Source organism: Peromyscus maniculatus, chromosome 4 (genome assembly GCF_049852395.1).
Source record: "Peromyscus maniculatus bairdii isolate BWxNUB_F1_BW_parent chromosome 4, HU_Pman_BW_mat_3.1, whole genome shotgun sequence".
In the NCBI taxonomy this organism is placed as follows: Eukaryota; Metazoa; Chordata; class Mammalia; order Rodentia; family Cricetidae; genus Peromyscus; species Peromyscus maniculatus.
This window is the reverse complement of record NC_134855.1, coordinates 16,754,761-16,772,853: the sequence shown is the minus strand read 5'-3', so window position 1 is coordinate 16,772,853 and position 18,093 is coordinate 16,754,761. Positions and strand designations below refer to the sequence as shown.

Sequence of the window (18,093 nt, the reverse complement as noted above, 5' to 3'; positions counted from 1 at the left end):
TGTGGATTAATGTCACGGTCTTTAATTCAATTCCATTGATCAAAGTGTCTGTTTTTATGCCATTACCCAGATGTTTTTATTACTATAGATCTATGGTATAGTTTGAAGTCAGGGATGGTGATGCCTCTGGGTGGTGATGATCTTCTTTATTGTACAGGATTGTTTTGGCTATCCTGAATTTTTTGTTTTTCCATATGAAGTTGAGTATTGTTCTTTTGAGGTGCTCTCTGATTTCTTCAGCGACTCACTCAACATTCAAAAGTGCAATATTTAGCCTTCATATGCTTGTGTAGTTTTTCTTACTGTTAACTTCTGGTTTTATTGAACTATGATCAGAAAAAATACAAGGGACGATTATGATTCTTCTGTATTTAGTAAGAGCTAATTGGTTGCTTAGAATGTGATCTATTTTTAAAAAGATTCCATGGTTCTATTTCTGTTGGATGGAATGTTCTATAGATACCTGTGAAATCTATTTGCTCTATGGTACACTTTAACTCTGTGATTTACTTACTAGTTTTTAGTTTTAGATACATAGAGAGGAGAGCAGGGTGTTAAAATCATCCCTATTGCCTTCCTTGTTAGTATAGTGGTGAGTATCCCCACCTGTCACGCGGGAGACTGGGGTTCGATTCCCTGACAAGGAGGTTGCTGCTCTACTGGTTGGTCCGAGGGTAGTGGTGTTGACAACTAAAATCATCCCTATTATTGTATCAGGATGTTTTATGTCTTTTAAGTATTTGTTTTTATAAAATTGAAAATGCTAATGTTTGATGCATATGTTTTTATGGTTATTATATTTTCTTGATTAAGTGTTTCTTTCAGTAATACATAATACCCTTATTTATCTCTTCTAATTAATTTCTGTTTGAAGTCAACTTTATCAGATATCAGAATAGTTCTGCCAGTTTGTTCATTTTCTAGTTTTCTATCTTTGACTCTAAGTTAGGGGTGTGTCTGTTGCTGGTAACAGACATTTGAATGTAGATTTTTAACCAAGTGGGACAGTTACATTGATTTTTATTGGTAAGTTGAGGTTATTTGCATTTAATATTATTATTGAGATATATTCATTACTTTATGTAATTTAGCTGGTTTGGGAGTTGCATTATTATTTGTTCTTTATTTTATTCCATAGTAATATCAAGAGTTTACTAATTTACTATGTCTGACAAAATGGATTCATTTTTAGATTTCATTTGTTTAGCATTCCTCTCTGGAAATTTATTCTTTTCTGTGTTCTCATAATTGAAGCTGTTTTTCTTCCTCTTATATATATAATATCCCCAGGTATCTTCTGCAATGCTGACTTGATGGTCACAAACTGCCTTAATGTGTACTTACCTTGAAATATTATTAGCATGTCAATTTAAAAACTTATCACTAGGCATTTCTTCACCCTCTCCCTCTGATCCCTGAGATCCTTAGTCTAATTCCCAACTCTACAGCAAAACACCTGTGGCTGTCTCCCCAAACCCCATCTCTATTAGATCCCACAGATCTTCCCCTTCTAACCCCTTCTAACCATCTCTATTAGATCCCACAAATCTTCTCCTTCTAACCCCTTCTAACCATCTCTATTAGATCCCACAGATCTTCCCCTTCTAACCCTCCTCCTCCACTTGGGGCTTTATTCCAGCCCCAAATCCAACAGGCATGCCTTGCTAAGCAGCAGGGCACTCCTGTCTGGAAAGTAGGTAGGCTGATTGTAGTTCTTCCCTTCTCTTTCTATTCCTCTAGATCCAATTCCCCCAGTCTGATCCCCAGCCCTGTAGAAGAATTTCTAGAGTGACTTCTCTCTTCACTCTCTGCTACTATTCCAAAGAGACTAAAAAAGCAGATTCTGATGAGACACTCTGCTTCCTCCCTTCTGTTAACCCCTTCAGACCCTTGGCCTATATATCTCCATTCCTAAGTACCAGCTCCCAATATCCAGAAACACATTTTGCCCAGAACCACCAGTAGTCACACCTGTCAGGTCCACAGAATATTTCCTACCAGAAAATACAGCCACTATACTCTCCTAAAATCCAGAGAGGAAACATAGAATAAAAAGAGCCAGTGAAAGAACACTCTGGCCCTGAGATCAGAGCCAAGGAAACACACCCTACCCCTAACCAATTCAGGACTTAAATCCAACCAATCCCTAACCACAAAAACCAGGCAATCCCTGAGCATGAAATCCAACCAGTCTCTGAGCTCAGGACTTGAGATCCTACCAATCCTCACCCTGAAAATCTTTACCCTAGAAAGCTCTAACCCTAAGAAACCCTATATAAATCCTGTACCTGTTCAATTTGGGGCTACCTTTTTCCACCCTTGCAGCCACTTTCTTGGATTCCTCCCTTCCAATAAATCTCTTGAGTGAGGTTTGTTCTGTGACTTTCTTTCCCTGAAGAGGAGCAGAGCAGAGCTCTAACAATTTTCTCCAGAGCAGAGCAAATCTGTAATGGCTCTTGCCAAAGAGGAATGGAGTAGAGCAGAGCAGAGCAGAATAGAACTGTAACACTTCGGCTGAGGAAACTTTCCCTTGCTGGAGCAGAGTTGTTACACTCTAGGGAAGCTGAGCAGAGCTGTAACACTTCTCTAGAGCTGAAAGGAACAGAGCTGTAACAACCTTGCTGGGGAAACCCTCCCCTGCTGGAGCAGAGTTATTACACTCTAGGGAAGCTGAGCAGAGCTGCAACACTTCTCCAGAACAGAAAGGAGCAGAGTTGTTACACTTGCGTTAGGGAAACATTTCTGGAGCAAGGACTGTAACACTTTGCTGGGTAAGCCGTGTCTCCCCCACCCCTTCCCACAGGAACAGAGAGTAACACTTCCGTTGGGATACCTTTCCCTTTAGAGCTGTAACACTTACAGGTATTCCTTGGCTTCTGCTTACCAGGATACCTGTTCCTTCAGAGCTGTCACACTTACAGGTATTCCTTGGCTTCTGCTTACCAGGATACCTGTTCCTTCAGAGCTGTCACACTTACAGAAACAGAAACCAAAGAGCAAAACAACCACCAAAAAAAGACAAAACTAGATACCAGTGCCTAGAACTATAATCTTCCCAATCCCAGATGTCTGGACACTGGTATAAAAACCAATGTCTCCATAAGAGTCCAGCAACCCTAACACAGCAGGCCCTTCCAATGTAGATGAAGCTAAGAAAAAGACCTTAAAACAGCCTGCATGATGATAATAGAGATCCTTAAAGAGGAAATGAATAAACCCCTTAAAGAAATCCAGAAAAACACAAACAAACAGTGGAAGGAACTGAATAAAATTGTTTAAGACCTGAAAATAGAAATAGAATCAATAGAGAAAACCCCAACTGAGGGAATTCTGGTAATAAAAAAAATAGGTATTGGAACAGGAACTAAAGAGACAAGCTTTACCAACAGAATGCAAGACAGAAAAGAGACTCTCAGGCATTGAACACATGATAGAAGAAATGGATACATTGGTCAAAGAAAATGTTAAATTAAAAAGACTCATGACACAAAACATCCAGGAAATCTGGGAGACTACAGAAAGACCAAATCAAGAATAATAGGAATGGAGAAAGGAGAAGAAAAACAGGTCAAAGGCCCAGAAAGTATTTTCAACAAAATCATAGAAGAAAAATTTCCTAACCTAAAAAAAAGAGATCCCTGTAAATGTACAAGAAGCATACAGAACACAAAATAAATTGGATCAGAAAATAAAATCCCCTTGGGCCTGGAGAAATGGCTCAGTGTTTAAGAGCATTGACCTCTTTTCCAGGGGTCCTCGAGTTCAATTCCCAGCAAACATATGGTGCATGGTGGCTCACAACCATCTATAACGGAATCTAATGCTTTCTTCTGGCATGTAAGTGTACCTGCAGGCATAACACTCATGCATAAATAAATGCATTAATTTAAAAAAAGACAAATGCCACTTAATAATTAAAACACTAAACATACAGAAGAAAAAAATAATATTTGAAGCTGCAAGGGAAGAAGACCAAGTAACATATCAAGGCAGACCTATCAGAATTACATCAGACTTCTCAATGGAGAAGTCTAAAAACCAGAAGGACCTGAACAGATGTACTGCAGACTCTCAGAGACCACAGCTTCTAGCCCAGACTACTATAGCCAGCAAAACTTTCAATCATCATAAACAGGAAAAATAAGACATTCCATGACAAAGCCAATTTTAAAAATATTTGTAGCACAAATCTTAAAAGGTCTTATTAATAAAAACAAACCTGGAGCTGGGTATTTGGGTGAATGCTGGAAGATCAGAGAAGCAGAACAAGCCACAGCTACCTCACCTTGCCAGTTCCTCAGCTGATCCTATTTCCTCAGACTGGAAACCTCTGTGTCCTCATCTGAACGAATCTCAGCTGAAATGCTGCTCAAAAACCTAAAAGCTTAACCAGGCTCGTTCCTGGCTTTCACGCCTTATATACCTTTCTGCTTTCTGCCATCACTTCCTGGGATTAAAGGCATGAATCACCATGCCTGGCTGTTTCCAATGTAGCTTTGAACTCACAGAGGTCCAGACAGATCTCTGCCTCTGGAATGCTAAGATTAAAGGCATATATGCTACCATTTTCTAGCCTCTATATCTAGTGGCTGTTCTGTTCTCTGACTCCAGATAAGTTTAGTAGTGTGCACAATATTTTGAGGAACAAAATATCACCACGAATATTTGTTTACAAATCCAGCCCTACAGAAGGTGCTAGAAAGAAAACTCCAACCTAAGGAGGTTAACTACAACCATGAAAACACAGGGAATAAATAATCTCAGACCAGCAAAATCAAAAGAAGGGAAACACACACACACACACCACCATCACCAACAACAGCAACAACAACAACAACAACAGCAAAATAACAAGAATCAGTAATCATTGGTCATTGATATCTCTCACTATCAGTAGATTCAATTTTCTAGTAAAAAGACACAGGCTAACAGGATGGATGCAAAAACAGGATCCATCTTTCTGCTGTATCCAAGACACACACCTCAACATCAAGGATAGACACGGCCTCAAGGTAAAGCAAATTAACCTAAGAAGAAAACTGCTGTAGCCTTTTTAATATCTGACAAAATAGACTTCAACCCAAAACTAATCAGAAGAGACAGGGAAGGACACCAAACATTCATCAAAGGAAAAAAAATCCACCAAGAGGACATTGCAATTCTTAATATCTGTGTCCGAACACAAGGGCACCCAAGTTTGTAAAAGAAACACTACTACAGCTGAAATCACATATTGACCCTCACATACTGATAGTGGGAAACTTCAACACTTAACTCTCACCAATAGACAGGTCACCCAGACAAAAACTAAGTAGAGAAATATTGAAGCTAACTAATATTATAAACCAAACAGACCTAACAGATGCTTACAAAACATTTCACCCAAACACTAAAGAATATACCTTCCTCTCTTCACTTCATGGAACTTTCTCCGAAATTGACCATATACTCAGACACAAAGCAAGTCTGAACAGACACAAGAAAATTGAAATAACTCTGCATCCTATCAGACCATCATGCATTAAAGCTGGATATCAACAATTAAAAAAAGTGAAAAGCCTACAAATTCATGGAAACTGAACAATTCTACTGAATGAAAAATGGGTCAAGGCAGAAATTAAAGACTTTCAAGAATTGGACGAAAATGAATAGAGAGCATATCCACACTCCACAGAAGAAAAGACAGAAATCGTGTAAGAGCCAGAGGGGATGGAGGACACCAGGAGAACAAGGCCCTCTAAATCAACTGAGCAGGGCTCATATGAACCAGAGACTGAAGCAGCACGCATGAGGCCTACTCAGATCTGCACTGGTCCTCTCAGCAGATACTATACCTTTCAGTTTTGTATTTTTATGGGACTCCTGAGTATGGCAACAAGAGAATCTCTGATTCTTGCTCCTTCTCTTGAGGATCTTTTCTTACTTTTGTTTTGCCTTGTCCAACTTTGTGTGGTGGCTTTTGTTTTATCTTATTATATTTTATTTTGTTACATTTTGTTGTTATCTTTTAGAAGCCTGTTCTTTTCTAATGAGGAAGAAAAAGGGAGTGGATCTGTATGGGAGGGGAGGAGGAGAGGAGAGGAAGGAGGAACTGGGAGGAGTAGAGGAAGGGAAAACTGTAATCAGGATACATTATATGAGAAACAAATCTATTTTCAACAAAAGGGAGTATCGTTGTTGAGTATGGCTCTGTTGGTTGGCAGTTATTTACTTTCAGGGTTTGAAGTGTATCATTCCATGATTTTCTGTCTTTGAAGCTCGCTGATAACAAATATAGTGTTATCCTCATGTTTCTGTCTTTCACAGATGAGGAGGCTTTTTGCCCTCACAGCTTTTAATATTGTTTCTGTGCTTTACATTTTTGACCTCTCAACATAATATGCTACTGGGAGGTTTTTCCCTGATCAAGTCTATTTGGACTTATAAATCCTCTTACGTTTGAATGTCTGCTTATAGTGCTAGATTTGAGAAATTTTCTGCTGTTATTTTATCCAACATAGTCTTCATGATGTTGGTATTTGTGTCAGCTCCTTCTACCCTGTGGATATCAAATGTGGTCTTTTGATGGTACCCCAGATTTCTTGGACATTGTGGTCATGCTTGCTCATTTATTTTTCTTTGTTGTTAGGATGCAACATTTCATTATTCCCCTCCATCCCTGATATTTTTTCCACTGGTGATGCTATCTACTATGTCCTTTATGTAGTTCATTGAATTTTTCATTTTCAATATTTTTATTTTTCCCCTGAATCTTGTCTGGTTCTGGAATTTTCCTTGAAAGGAGGAGGTTTTTAATAACAGCTTCAATCTAATTGCTTGTAATGAGTCTGTTTAAGTTGTTCATATCTTCAGGGCTTAGTTTTGGTAGATGATGTGCACATAGAAATTCTTCTGTTTTTTCTGGCTTATCCAGCTTTCCAGTATATAAATTTTCATAGTAACTCCTAAAGATGCTCTGTATTTCTTCAGATCCAGTATAACGACACCCCCTTTTTTCTAAAGTATTTATTATAAACATTGCATATAAATATTTGTTATAAATAAATTTATCTTTAGTATAGATCTTATAGATTTCATCTGCTCATGACATATTTTTTATCTCTAATTTTATTAATTTAAGTGTTCTCCCTCTTTTTGTCAGATTAGCTAAGAGTTTGTAAATCTTACTAACTTTTCGAAGAACCATCTCTTTGATTGACATTGTATGTTGTTCTTTAGTCTCCATTTAATTAATTTCATTAATGTCAATTTTCTTGGTGAACTTTACCTCGATGTAATAACTTTTTCATACACATTGCTGAGTTTCTTATATTTTTGGTTGTGAGCCTAGCCTTTACCGGTTGAGCTATCCCTCCAGCCCATTGCTGAGTTTCTAAATTTCATTTTGCAGACTTTTTCCTCTATAAAAGTCACAGACTGAATTCACCTCTTTGTTTATGTGCACTCTCAAGTCCTTGATCATTTTTACCAGTAAACTTTGGAAATCTTCGTCTAAAATTTTACTTATTTTATGTTCAATAGTTAGGATCTTTTGGAGAAGCCATGTTGCTTTGCTCTTTTCATGTTTCTTGACAACTCTGTGTTGCAATTTGTACATCTGTTGATTTGCATATTTCTTTGGATGGGTGGGGGTTATCTTCTTATTGAGCAGCCTACTCTGCAAGTCTCAGTCCCCAGGACCACTCAGTAAAGAGAAAGCAAACTCCTGTAGCAGAAGCATCATACCATACAGGATATAGAAATACACTTAAAACACACTGTATCCCACTAGCACGTCAGAGTACATCATCAGTGACAACAAAAATGAGACAGGAAGAATTACTGGAAAGTGTGCTGTGAAGTGAAGAATCATTTAGGGTAACAACGGCATAGAAAATTAATGACATAAAGAAAGAAATGGGTGGAAAGGAAATAGAGAAGATAGGTTAAACAAATATAGAGGGATAGAAAAGGGAGGAAAGGTCTAGAAAAGAAACAAAATCAGAAACGGAAATTTAAAAACTTACCAATGATGACAAAGTTCAAAAACAAAAATAAGTTACTAAAAATAAAAATGTGAATATCAAAATTAATCCTTAATCCCCTTGGTACGATAAAGTCAGAGTACTATCAAATATACAGATGGGACAAAAAGGGAAAATGTTAAAACTAAAAAAAAAAAAAAATTTAAAGAAATTAAGGAAAAGAAAAATATTCGGCCCAAATGGGAAAAATATTAATAAATAAAATTGGATGGATGGATGCAGGAGAATAACAAACTAGAAAACTGAGAAACACAGCCAAGTTAAAATCTCACTCGACATGAAGGTGAGGGCAGAGAGAAGAATTATAAAAAGTAAAAGGAGGAAAATGGAGTGTCAGGTTAGCTTCTTTCTGGGCCCTCAAAAATTGGAAACTGCTCGTTGTATCCAAAGAGTGGGCCAAGGGTCCTTTGCATTGATGAATGCACATTTTTTCAATGGTTTATGCTGTTGCTGAGTCTGGACTGAGTCTGGGCAAGTGTCTGGTGTCCACCAGAGCTGTCATTACATTGGTAGCTTTCTTTCTCCATATAACAGGGGCCTTTGCTGGCAGTGCTCAGCTTTATAGTGCATGGTCCCCCATATTATCTTCTCCTGAGACTTCCCAGATTGGAGGGTCTGGCTAATATTTTAATTGGCATGTCTCCCAAGTGCATTAAGAATATGAGAAGCAAGCAGCACAGAAGTCTTCATACTTTCAAGACATGCTGGGTATTAATTGCCCGGATGGAGAAATACAGTTGTGGGTGTCTTGTTGTTTTGGTTTGAATGAAAATGCCACCCATAGACTCATGAGGAGTGGCACTATTAAGAGGTGTGGCCTTGTCAGAGTAGGTGTGGTCATGTTGGAGGAAGTGTGTCAGTGGGGGTAGGCTTTGAGGTCTCAGATGCTCAAGCCAGGCTCAGTATCTCACTCTCTTGCTGTCTGCCAATCTGAATGATGTAGAACCCTCAGCTCCTTCTCCAGCACCAGGTCTGCCTGTGCCTTGTCATGCTTCCTGCTGTGATGCCAATGGACTCAACCTTTGAACTACATTCCAGCTCCAATTAATGTTTTCCTTATTAAGAGTTGCTGTGGTCATGGTGTCTCTTCACAGTAATAGAAACCCTAAGACACTTGTACAACCCTGGAACTTCAGAGTTCTCAGACTCAGTCGCAGTGAACAAAGGAGACTCCTAAATTAGACATGCATACTGGCCTTGGGTTCAAAGCTGCCAAGCTCTTCAAGTTAGTGAGGTCAGTGTCTGACCACCCAAGGTGGGCTGTCTCTTCCTGTGCACTTCCGGCCTAAGCTAGTCCTTTTGCTGCTTGTAACCTTTGTCTTTCCAGTGACTGGTCCTCCTGCTTTGCACATCTGCCTGCATGTGCCTTTCCTCCTGCAGGGGCTGGGTCAGACCTAACTGAGTGTCTGACCTGTGGATGCTCCCTAATCAGGATGCTAGGGTAGCTCAGCTTTGACCACCAGATTCTCAAGATGTTGCCTGCCTGCAGTCCCCTAAGTAATACAGTTCGACATCCTAGGCTTTCTCTCTACTGCTGTCTGTCCTTCTCACTAAAGCCTGCAACTGCACTTGAAGCTTATGAGGGCTGTGATTTGTCCCCAAGAGAGGATCGTTTACCTTTTTGGAAGGTGCTTCTATTTCTCCTTCCCACCCATGGAACTCTGTGGCTGAGGTTGTACTCAGGTTTCTCCATGTTCTCTTTCTCTCTCCTCTCCTCTCCTCTCCTCTCCTCTCCTCTCCTCTCCTCTCCTCTCCTCTCCTCTCCTCTCCTCTCTTCTTCTTCTTCTTCTTCTTCTTCTTCTTCTTCTTCTTCTTCTTCTTCTTCTTCTTCTTCTCTCTCTCTCTCTCTCTCTCTCTCTCTCTCTCTCTCTCTCTCTCTCTCTGGCTTTTTCAGGAATCCTTTTACTTCCTTCTTGGATTCCCAAGGCTCTTCCTCTGTTTCTCTTTCTAAGATAAAGTCTATTATTTTAAATCGTGACTCCTTCCTGCCTCACACAGAGTCAGCCTGTACTCAGCCTCCTTACCCAAATGTCCAACTGAATTCAGCATTTGGGATATTATTCTACTGTCTTTTCACTCCCATTATTGTCAGTCTTTGGTTTCCGTGGAGGAAATGCATTTTTATTATTTGTTAGTTTTACTATTTAAATTTATTTACTATTTAATTTTATGAAATCTCATCCCAATGAAGTTATGAGTGCATTTCTTTTATATAATCCAAGATCCTGTACCTGGGCCCATGACTCTCCAGAAATGGCTTCTTTTCATCTTTCTGTCCTTCTGTTTGGTACCAACAAAGCCCATTTGCATACTTTTCAGAGATTAAAGGGAAAAAATGGCTTCAGGGCTTTGGACCTGTTCCCTCCCAGCCCCAAGCATGCCCAGAGCCCACACCTCTTTCTTTTTGTGTTGATTTGATTATGTTCTGGGCATGGATGTGTGCTATAAACTACAGAAGGCATGGCGGTCTCTCTATATAGTCCTGGCTGTCCTGCAACTCACCATGTAGACCAGGCTGAGCTCAAACTCACAGAGATCTACCTGCCTCTGCCTCCTGAGTACTGGAATTAAAAGCATGTGCCACCACTCCCAATGATATAGCAATTTTAATGTTCTTTTCTTTCAGATCTTGATTCTATAGGTTGGAATAAAGCCCAAGTTTCTGTTTTTCTGACAAGATGACAGATGATGCCAAAACATCATTCACAGTCTATGCTTTAGAATCAAGTGTGTGCACAATTAGGAATGTGGAAAGGTTTATTTTGAATACTATCATTTGAACACAAATATCTTCCTTTTGAACACTGAACTACTGTCTTAGTTGGGGTTGTCCTTAGGTCCTAAGGTGCTAGCAGGGACCTTAATTAGGAGATGACTCCAGGGAGTGACATGAATACTAGTTACTTTTATAGGTAACTGGCTGGGAGCAGCTAGGGGCCCTCTGAGAAGCCTGAACATTGTCCCGCCAGGGAACAGGGAGTCCGATATTTTATCCACCAGTCCCTTAATTTGTTGGTAGCATGTGTCCCTGAGATGGAAACCAATAAGGTATGAAGGTGACATGTTCTGGAATCTATTGGAGGCAGACTATGAACTAAAGTATGGGATAAAGCATCAAAGTCTTTGCCTCAGTTTCCTTTCGGATTTATCTAATGATAGGCACTGTTGTCTCCGACCATCTGACAAGTAGGCTTTGAAGGGCTCTAACAGGCCCAAACAAGATAAACATGGCATAGTCAGGCCCTGCCTCCCCACCCCTCCCCACTTCCCTCTCTCTTGCTAAACCAGTAGATTCTTAGGCACTTCCACATTCCTAAAGCTGGCCATCAAGGTCCATCCCCTTATTTGGCCACTTACTTATGCCTGACTCCTTCCTGAGGCCAACCACCAAGGTCCAGCTATCAAAAGTTCCCATTTGGCTACACGGACTAACATGTTCAATCAGAACCTACCAACTCACCCCGGCTCATCCTAACACCGACCTCCCCTTTTTCCCTTTACACATCACTCGTACAGAGCCATTTGCTGCTGATTCTGCCCAATTCAACCACCTTGTCTCTTCATCTTGCTTAATCTCCTTGTGTTGGAAATCGGTGTTTGGGTGTGTTCTGTGCCTAAATGGGGTTCAGAAGGGAGCACCCCGAGGTGTGCAGTTTCCTTCAAGCTTCCTTATCCTATAACAAGATAATGACTTAAATCTGCTGAGGTGTGAGCAGGCAGTCCAGTGCCGCTGAGGTGTGGCACTGCTTTGGGTCAAGTTTGTTCGTGGAGAAGCAACAGGTTCGTGGGCTGGGAGAAAGAGGAGCATCCCCTCCAGGCAGCCTAAGGTGACTTGTACCAGATTAAAAGCTACATAGGACTCAGGACAGGGTCTTCTCCACACTGACCACATTGGGCACTTGCTACAGGCTCCTTCCGAATGAGCAATATTCTAGTACCTCATCTTACATCACCTAGCCCAGGCATCCACCCTGGGGAAATCCCATAATGTTCCTTTCCTCAGTCAGTCAGAGTCTGTAACTGTATTTCCTGCTCGCTGCTCTCACAGGCTTAGAATGCCCTCCCATTCCACGGCACTTTGATAAGTCACAGCCATGCTACCGTTGACATTCATTCCAATAAAGACTTAGCAAGTCCTCTAGCACAAGGAACTAGTAATTATCTAGGGTGCCAGGCAGTCCCAGGTCCTCTGAGGCAGAACTTCCTTCCTTCTTGTCATGGATAAAAAGGCATGGGCCCCAGTAGAGCCTGTCAGAGACGCTGAGCACAGCAGGCGCTCTAGTTCTGCAGTTACCCGGCACAGGTACAGCAGCAGCCATAGTTCTGTAGTGTGCAGACAGTTTCTCTGTAACCAGGTTGGAGACGCAGCCTGTGGTTTTCAGTCCCTGGTCTCTGATCTCTTGCTGTTTGGCTCTGGCCTTGGTACTCCCTGTCCTCCTGGACCTCGGGCCTGCCTGCATGGGAGTTCTAGGGGAGCTGTTTCTTTTGGACAATAAGCTGAGTCTAAGGATGTAGAGGGATCTTGGTGAGACTTGGGTTAGAGAGTCTGACTGGCTATTAGGCTGATCACCAGCTCCTCTGATCCGGGGTCAAACTGGGACTTAGTTCTAACTCTGTTCCTCCCTTAGGGTCAATCTGCACATACATAACACTGGAGCTAGGTTGGCAGTTCTGAAACAACATCACCTTAATGTTGGCCACAGATCAAGGAAGACGTAAAGTGGGAAAGATTGGAAAATGGGAGCGGGGCGGGGGGAGAAGGGGGGAGTTCTGTGCCTTTGTCCTTACAGATCTGCATTTTCCCTTTCTTTACAGAACTAAGCAGAGAGACACCTTGGCTAAGACATATGCAGGACCTTAGTAGTCGTGTGTGGGTTCTTCATAATGATATCCTCACTGCAGTCCCTAGGAAAGAACAAACGGTTCCGGGTGAGTAGCCCAGGCCCTTTGTGGCAGCCCCTCTGGTTAATGTTGTGGGTCTGTCCTCAGCCTTCCATTTCTCTGCACGTGTGTTGGCTATCCTTACCTGGAGGAGCATTGCAGGGCAGTCACAGGCTTGGACAGCCATAGGAAGAGTCAAGAGAAAGAGAGGTGAGCCCAGGAGTGGAAGGTTGAGGAAATGGTGGAAGTCTTGTTTTCTGTGACGTTTCAAAGAGCCAAATAGCAGAGAAAGGTCTATGAGATTAATCTTTGAGTCTATGAGATGCTGATTTTCTCTAACGGAAAGAGTTACCCAGATGGGACGCCTGTGTGAGCCAGGTGGTGAGTGGTGGGGCACATGAAGGCTGGCAAGGCCCTTTTTCTTTATCTCTAGTTTAGAATGGTGCTTTGGAAGCATGGACTGAACCCTGATCTCTGCTCTTGCATCCCCAGTCACTGTCACGTTACTTCCATGCCAGTATCTGGAGACTCTTGAGAAGGGCAGGGGGGACCCCATGTATCTGGGACTGAGCAAGCCTGAACGCTGTCTGTTCTGCACAAAGGAAGGGGAGCAGCCCGTGCTGCGGCTCAAGGTGAGTTTAGAAAAGAAGGATCTGCTCTCGTTTGGCCAGGGGTGAGGAGCCCATCTGTCCCATAAAGCTCCCGCTTGACAGAAACCCTGACTCCCAAATCTTTTAAAAGGCAATTCACAGGTTATCCTCACACCAATTTATTGTTCCCCTGAGGGTACATGCATCACCAAAGAACAAGAAAAAGTTATAGGAGTATTTGAAAGTAGCTTTCCAAAGTAAGTTTTTGTTTTATTTTACAAAAGTAAGTTTTGTCAAGGAGGAAGGTTTTTAGAGTTACTCGTGTGTGTGTGTGTGTGTGTGTGTGTGTGTGTGTGTGTGCGCGTGTGTGTGTGTGTTCATATGATCTTGTGTCTATGTGCATGTGTGTGCACATGTGGGTATAGGTCAGAGGTTGACACTGGGTATCTTCCTTCATCTCTCCCCATATTATCATCATCATCATTATTATTATTATTATTATTATTATTATTATTATTATTATTATCATTGGTTTTTTGAGACAGGGTTTCTCTGTGTAACAGTCCTGGCTGTCCAGGAACTCACTTTTCAGACCAGACCCCAAACACAGAGATCCACCTGCCTCTGCCTCCCAAGTGCTGGGACCACCACCACCATCACCACCTTTCCTACATTATTTTTAAGACAGGATCTCTCACTAAGTCTGGAGCTCACCAGCTAGGCTAGGCTGGCTGTGGGGGTGGGGCAGGGATAACTGAAACAGCTGGACATGGTGGCACCTGCCTCTCATCGCAGCACTAGGGGTCCACAGAGAGACTTTATCTGAAAACGCTAGAACTATCAAACTCCAGACAAACACATTTGAAACTTGTGTCCTAATGTTGCCACTCTACTCTTAACATGTATTTGGGGTGTGTGGTTCTTAATACTCTAGTAAGAACCCGAAGTCTCCAGGCCTGCTTTAATAGGTGGGGACCGGTGTGACAGACAAGTGCACAGCTGAGGTGGTGATGTTCCTTCCTGGGATCTCCTTCTCACCCGCCAGGAAGGGGACATAATGGAACTGTACCGCCAAAGGGAACCTGTAAAAGCTTCCCTCTTCTACCAAAACAAGAGTGGTACCACCTCAACATTCGAGTCCGCAGCCTTCCCTGGTTGGTTCATCGCTGTCTGCTCCAAAGGAAGCTGTCCGCTCTTTCTGACCCAAGAACTGGGAAAAACCCACATCACTGACTTTGAGATGATTATGGTGCACTAAGGTCAGTCTTGTAATGGGTGTTTTCTGCCAAGAGAACCTTGCCTTTGCCTCCACCATCCTAGCCCTCAAGGATCTTCCTTCTTACACGAGCATTGTTGTCCTGGCCCATCCTTTACTGGGAAGCAGGTTTGCTCATGCTATGTTGGTTAGTTTTTGTCAGCCTACAACAAGCCAGGTTCATCTGGGAAGAAAAAAAATCCATTGAGAAAATGCCTCCATTATATTGATTGGTAGGCAAGTCTGCAGGGCATTTCTTGATTAGTGATTGATGTGGGAGGGGCTCAGACCACTGTGGTTGGTGCCACACCTAGGTGGTGGTTGTGGGGGGGGGGGGGCGGTCGTAGGGTGTATAAGAAAGCAAGCTGAGCAAGCCGTGTAGAGAAAGCAGCATTCCTCTGTGGTCTCTGCTTCAGTTCCAGTCCCTGGGTTCCTGTCCTAAGTTCTTGTTCTAACTTTGCTTGGTGATGGACTGTTACCTGGTACCCAGAAGTGTAAAATGAAGTAAACCTTTTCTTTGCCAAGTTGTTTTTGATAAATATTTTATCAGAACAATAAAGAAGCAAACTAAGACATACATCCAAGTGCAGGTTAAAGGGTAATAAAGTCTGAGCCTAGAATAGGAAGAAAGAATCTGTGGTTGGGTCTTTCACTCAAAGGTGATTGATGTCTTCCAATATATTTATGCAATGATCTAAATGCTGGTGTAGGCTGTCGGGGAAATAGTGGTGAAATATTGGGTATCTTTGTCACAGTCATGTAGTTAAATCATGACACCATCACAAAACAAACAAAGAGAGCTCTAGCTATATACTATGTATAATATATATTATATAGCTGCTAATACATAAATTAAGAAATGTGGATGTGACTATCTGTGTCCACACTTAGGGGTTTTCAGACACATTGCTCTGTGGCAACCAAGCTCTCTCAGATCCTGACAAGAAGAAGCAACCATATACATCCCAACAAAGCGGAAGATTGAAAAGAAAGCTGAACTCTCTCTCCTGTGGCTGGCTTCCCTCTCTGTGTCGGCCGGATCAGATGCAGAACATCTTACCACATTTTCATCCAAAGCTTTACTGCTGGTTTTTATAAGGAGTAAACTTTGTGGAATAAAATCGTTTATCTCATTTGCTATATTGACTACAGTGATTTTAGTGGAATAAAATAGCTGTATTATTTTTGCATTTATAAGGAGCTACAGCTTGAAAAGCAGGTTCACATGAAGTTCCTCTTGGTCTCCCTGTGTGTCTCTCTCTGACCCTGTTTCTGTCTCTGTCTGTCTTTCTCGTGTGTGTGTGTGTGTGTGTGTGTGTGTGTGTGTGTGTGTGTGTGTGTGAAAGCCAGAAGCTGATGATGCCGAATGTCTTCCCTAATCACCCCCCACCTTTTATATTGAAGCAGGGTCTTTCATTTGGGCTCAGAGCTTACCAATTCCGCTAGGGGGCAGCTAGCCAGCTTGCTCATGGAGAACTCCCTGTCTCTACTTTCAGAGGACTGGGATTACAAAAGAGACACTGTGTTAGTTAAGACTTTTTGTCAACTTGACACAGCAAGGGTCATCTGAGAAGAGAAAATACCCCCGAGACTGGCAAGTCTATAAAGCATTTTCTTGGTTAATGACCGTGTGGGAGGGTCCAATCCTCTCTGGGAAGTGTCACCTCTGTGCTGGTGATCCTGTGTTGTACAAGAAAGCAGGCTATGAAAATCATGAGGAGCAAGCCAATAAGCAGCACTCCTCCATGGTCTCTGCTTCAGTTTCTGCCTCCAGGTTCCTGACCTGTTTGAGTTCTTGCCTTGGCTTCTGTGGTGGTTTGAATGAGAATGCCCCATAGACCCATATATTTGCATGCTTAGTCCCTAGCTGATGGACTGTTTGGAAGGATTAGGAGGTGGCCTTGTTGCAAGAGGTGTGTTGCTGGGGTGGGCTTTGAGATTTCAAATACCCACACCAGGCCCAGTGTCGCTCTTTCTGCCTGCTGCCTGAGGATCTGAGAGAATATAAAGCTCTCCGCTGTGGCTCTAGTGCCATTTCTGTCTGTTTCCCACCGAGATAATAATGGACTAACCCTCTGAAACTGTGAGCAAGCACCCAATTAAATGATTTTCTTTATAAGTTTCACCTTGGTCATGATGTCTTTTCACATTAATGGAACAGTAACCAAAACAGTTTCCCTTGGTGATGGGCCATGACCAGAATGTGTAAGCCACATAAATCTTTTCCTCTCCAAATTACTTTTGGTCATAATCTTTATAAAAGCAGTAGAAAGCTAACTGCCACAGCCACCATGCCTGCCCAACACTTACATGGGTACTGGGGATTTGAACTCTGGTTCTCACACTTGAGCAGCAACTACTTTACCCTCCATTCCATCTCCCCAGTCCCGAGTCTCTTAGTTTTTAGAACTAGCGAGATTTCTAAGGAAGGTGGTCCCTTCCAGAAGCAGGTTCTTCAAGGCCCAAATATGGATGGCTAGGACAAACAGGGCCCCATTAATAAAAATTGTATTCTATGTGTCAGTGCAGAATGCAAATACGTAGTTGAATGAAAATCTCCTGCCCCACCCTGGAATGTGTTTCTGTATCTTCTGAGTTTTTCCTTTGAACTCATCAACCATAAACTGACTTGGTTTTCATGTGTAGTGAGCATATTCATTTTTGAAGGTTTATCCTTTCCTGTATTCTTTTAAAGTTTCTTTAAAAATATTTTTAATAATTCCTTGAGAATTTCCTACAGTATGTTTTGATCACATTCACTCCATGCCCAAACTCCTCCCAGATGCACCCCTCTTTCCCTACCCACCCAACTTTGTGTCCTCATTTGTTTGTTTGTTTTTAAACCCATTGAGTTCCGTTTTTGCTGCATTGCAGGAGGCAGATGCTCAGAATTTCCTTTTATTATGTGTACACACATACACACACACACACACACACACACACACACACACACACACGAAGCTTAGTTCTTGGCAGTGTGGTGGTTGATAAAATAATCTCTTCAGTCCTGCTGGAAAAGACAGTAAGTCAGAGCCCCCTTTACCTTCAGTGAAAAGGGCCATAGCAGGTTCTCTCAGTCATCACCTGTGCTACAAAACTTCAAGAGAGAAGCTGTTAGAGACATATATTTTTTTTACCTAGAATTTGTGCCAAATCCTTCTGAGAACATATCCAGGTAGACTTCAGGAGAACTAGGTGTTACTCATCTTCTACCACTGTGACAACTGAGCACTACAAGAAACAGAACTCAGAACCCTCTTGCACATTTCTGCTAGATAGCTCTTCTATAATGTCTTTTAAACCAGTTTCTAGTTAGGTCTCTTAAAAGTTATCTGACATCTTT

General features: G+C 41.9%; 1 protein-coding gene across 3 annotated transcripts; it reads left to right on the top strand.

The window, feature by feature from the left end:
- Positions 1–445: 445 nt before the first annotated feature.
- Il36a (interleukin 36 alpha) lies at positions 446–15,888 on the top strand. Of its 3 annotated transcripts, none has more exons than XM_042277134.2 (6): positions 446–486; positions 12,653–12,739; positions 12,840–12,953; positions 13,398–13,537; positions 14,541–14,754; positions 15,642–15,888. In XM_042277134.2, the coding sequence occupies exons 2-5, from the start codon at positions 12,715–12,717 to the stop codon at positions 14,751–14,753; spliced, it is 492 nt and encodes a 163-aa protein (XP_042133068.1). In that variant the 5' UTR covers positions 446–486; positions 12,653–12,714; the 3' UTR covers position 14,754; positions 15,642–15,888. The 3 variants fall into 3 exon arrangements, with proteins under 3 accessions (XP_042133068.1, XP_042133069.1, XP_076425434.1); XM_042277135.2 differs by having other exon boundaries at positions 466–592; XM_076569319.1 differs by lacking the exon at positions 446–486 and adding an exon at positions 12,233–12,327.
- The last annotated feature ends 2,205 nt before the right edge of the window (positions 15,889–18,093 follow it).

Bases quoted from the DNA above. Each gene is read 5' to 3' on its own strand.
- Il36a (XM_042277134.2), top strand. From the start codon at position 12,715: ATGTTGGCCACAGATCAAGGAAGAC. The intron at 12,740-12,839 runs GTAAAGTGGGAA...CTTTCTTTACAG, and splicing joins GGCCACAGATCAAGGAAGAC to AACTAAGCAGAGAGACACCT. The intron at 13,538-14,540 runs GTGAGTTTAGAA...CTCACCCGCCAG, and splicing joins AGCCCGTGCTGCGGCTCAAG to GAAGGGGACATAATGGAACT.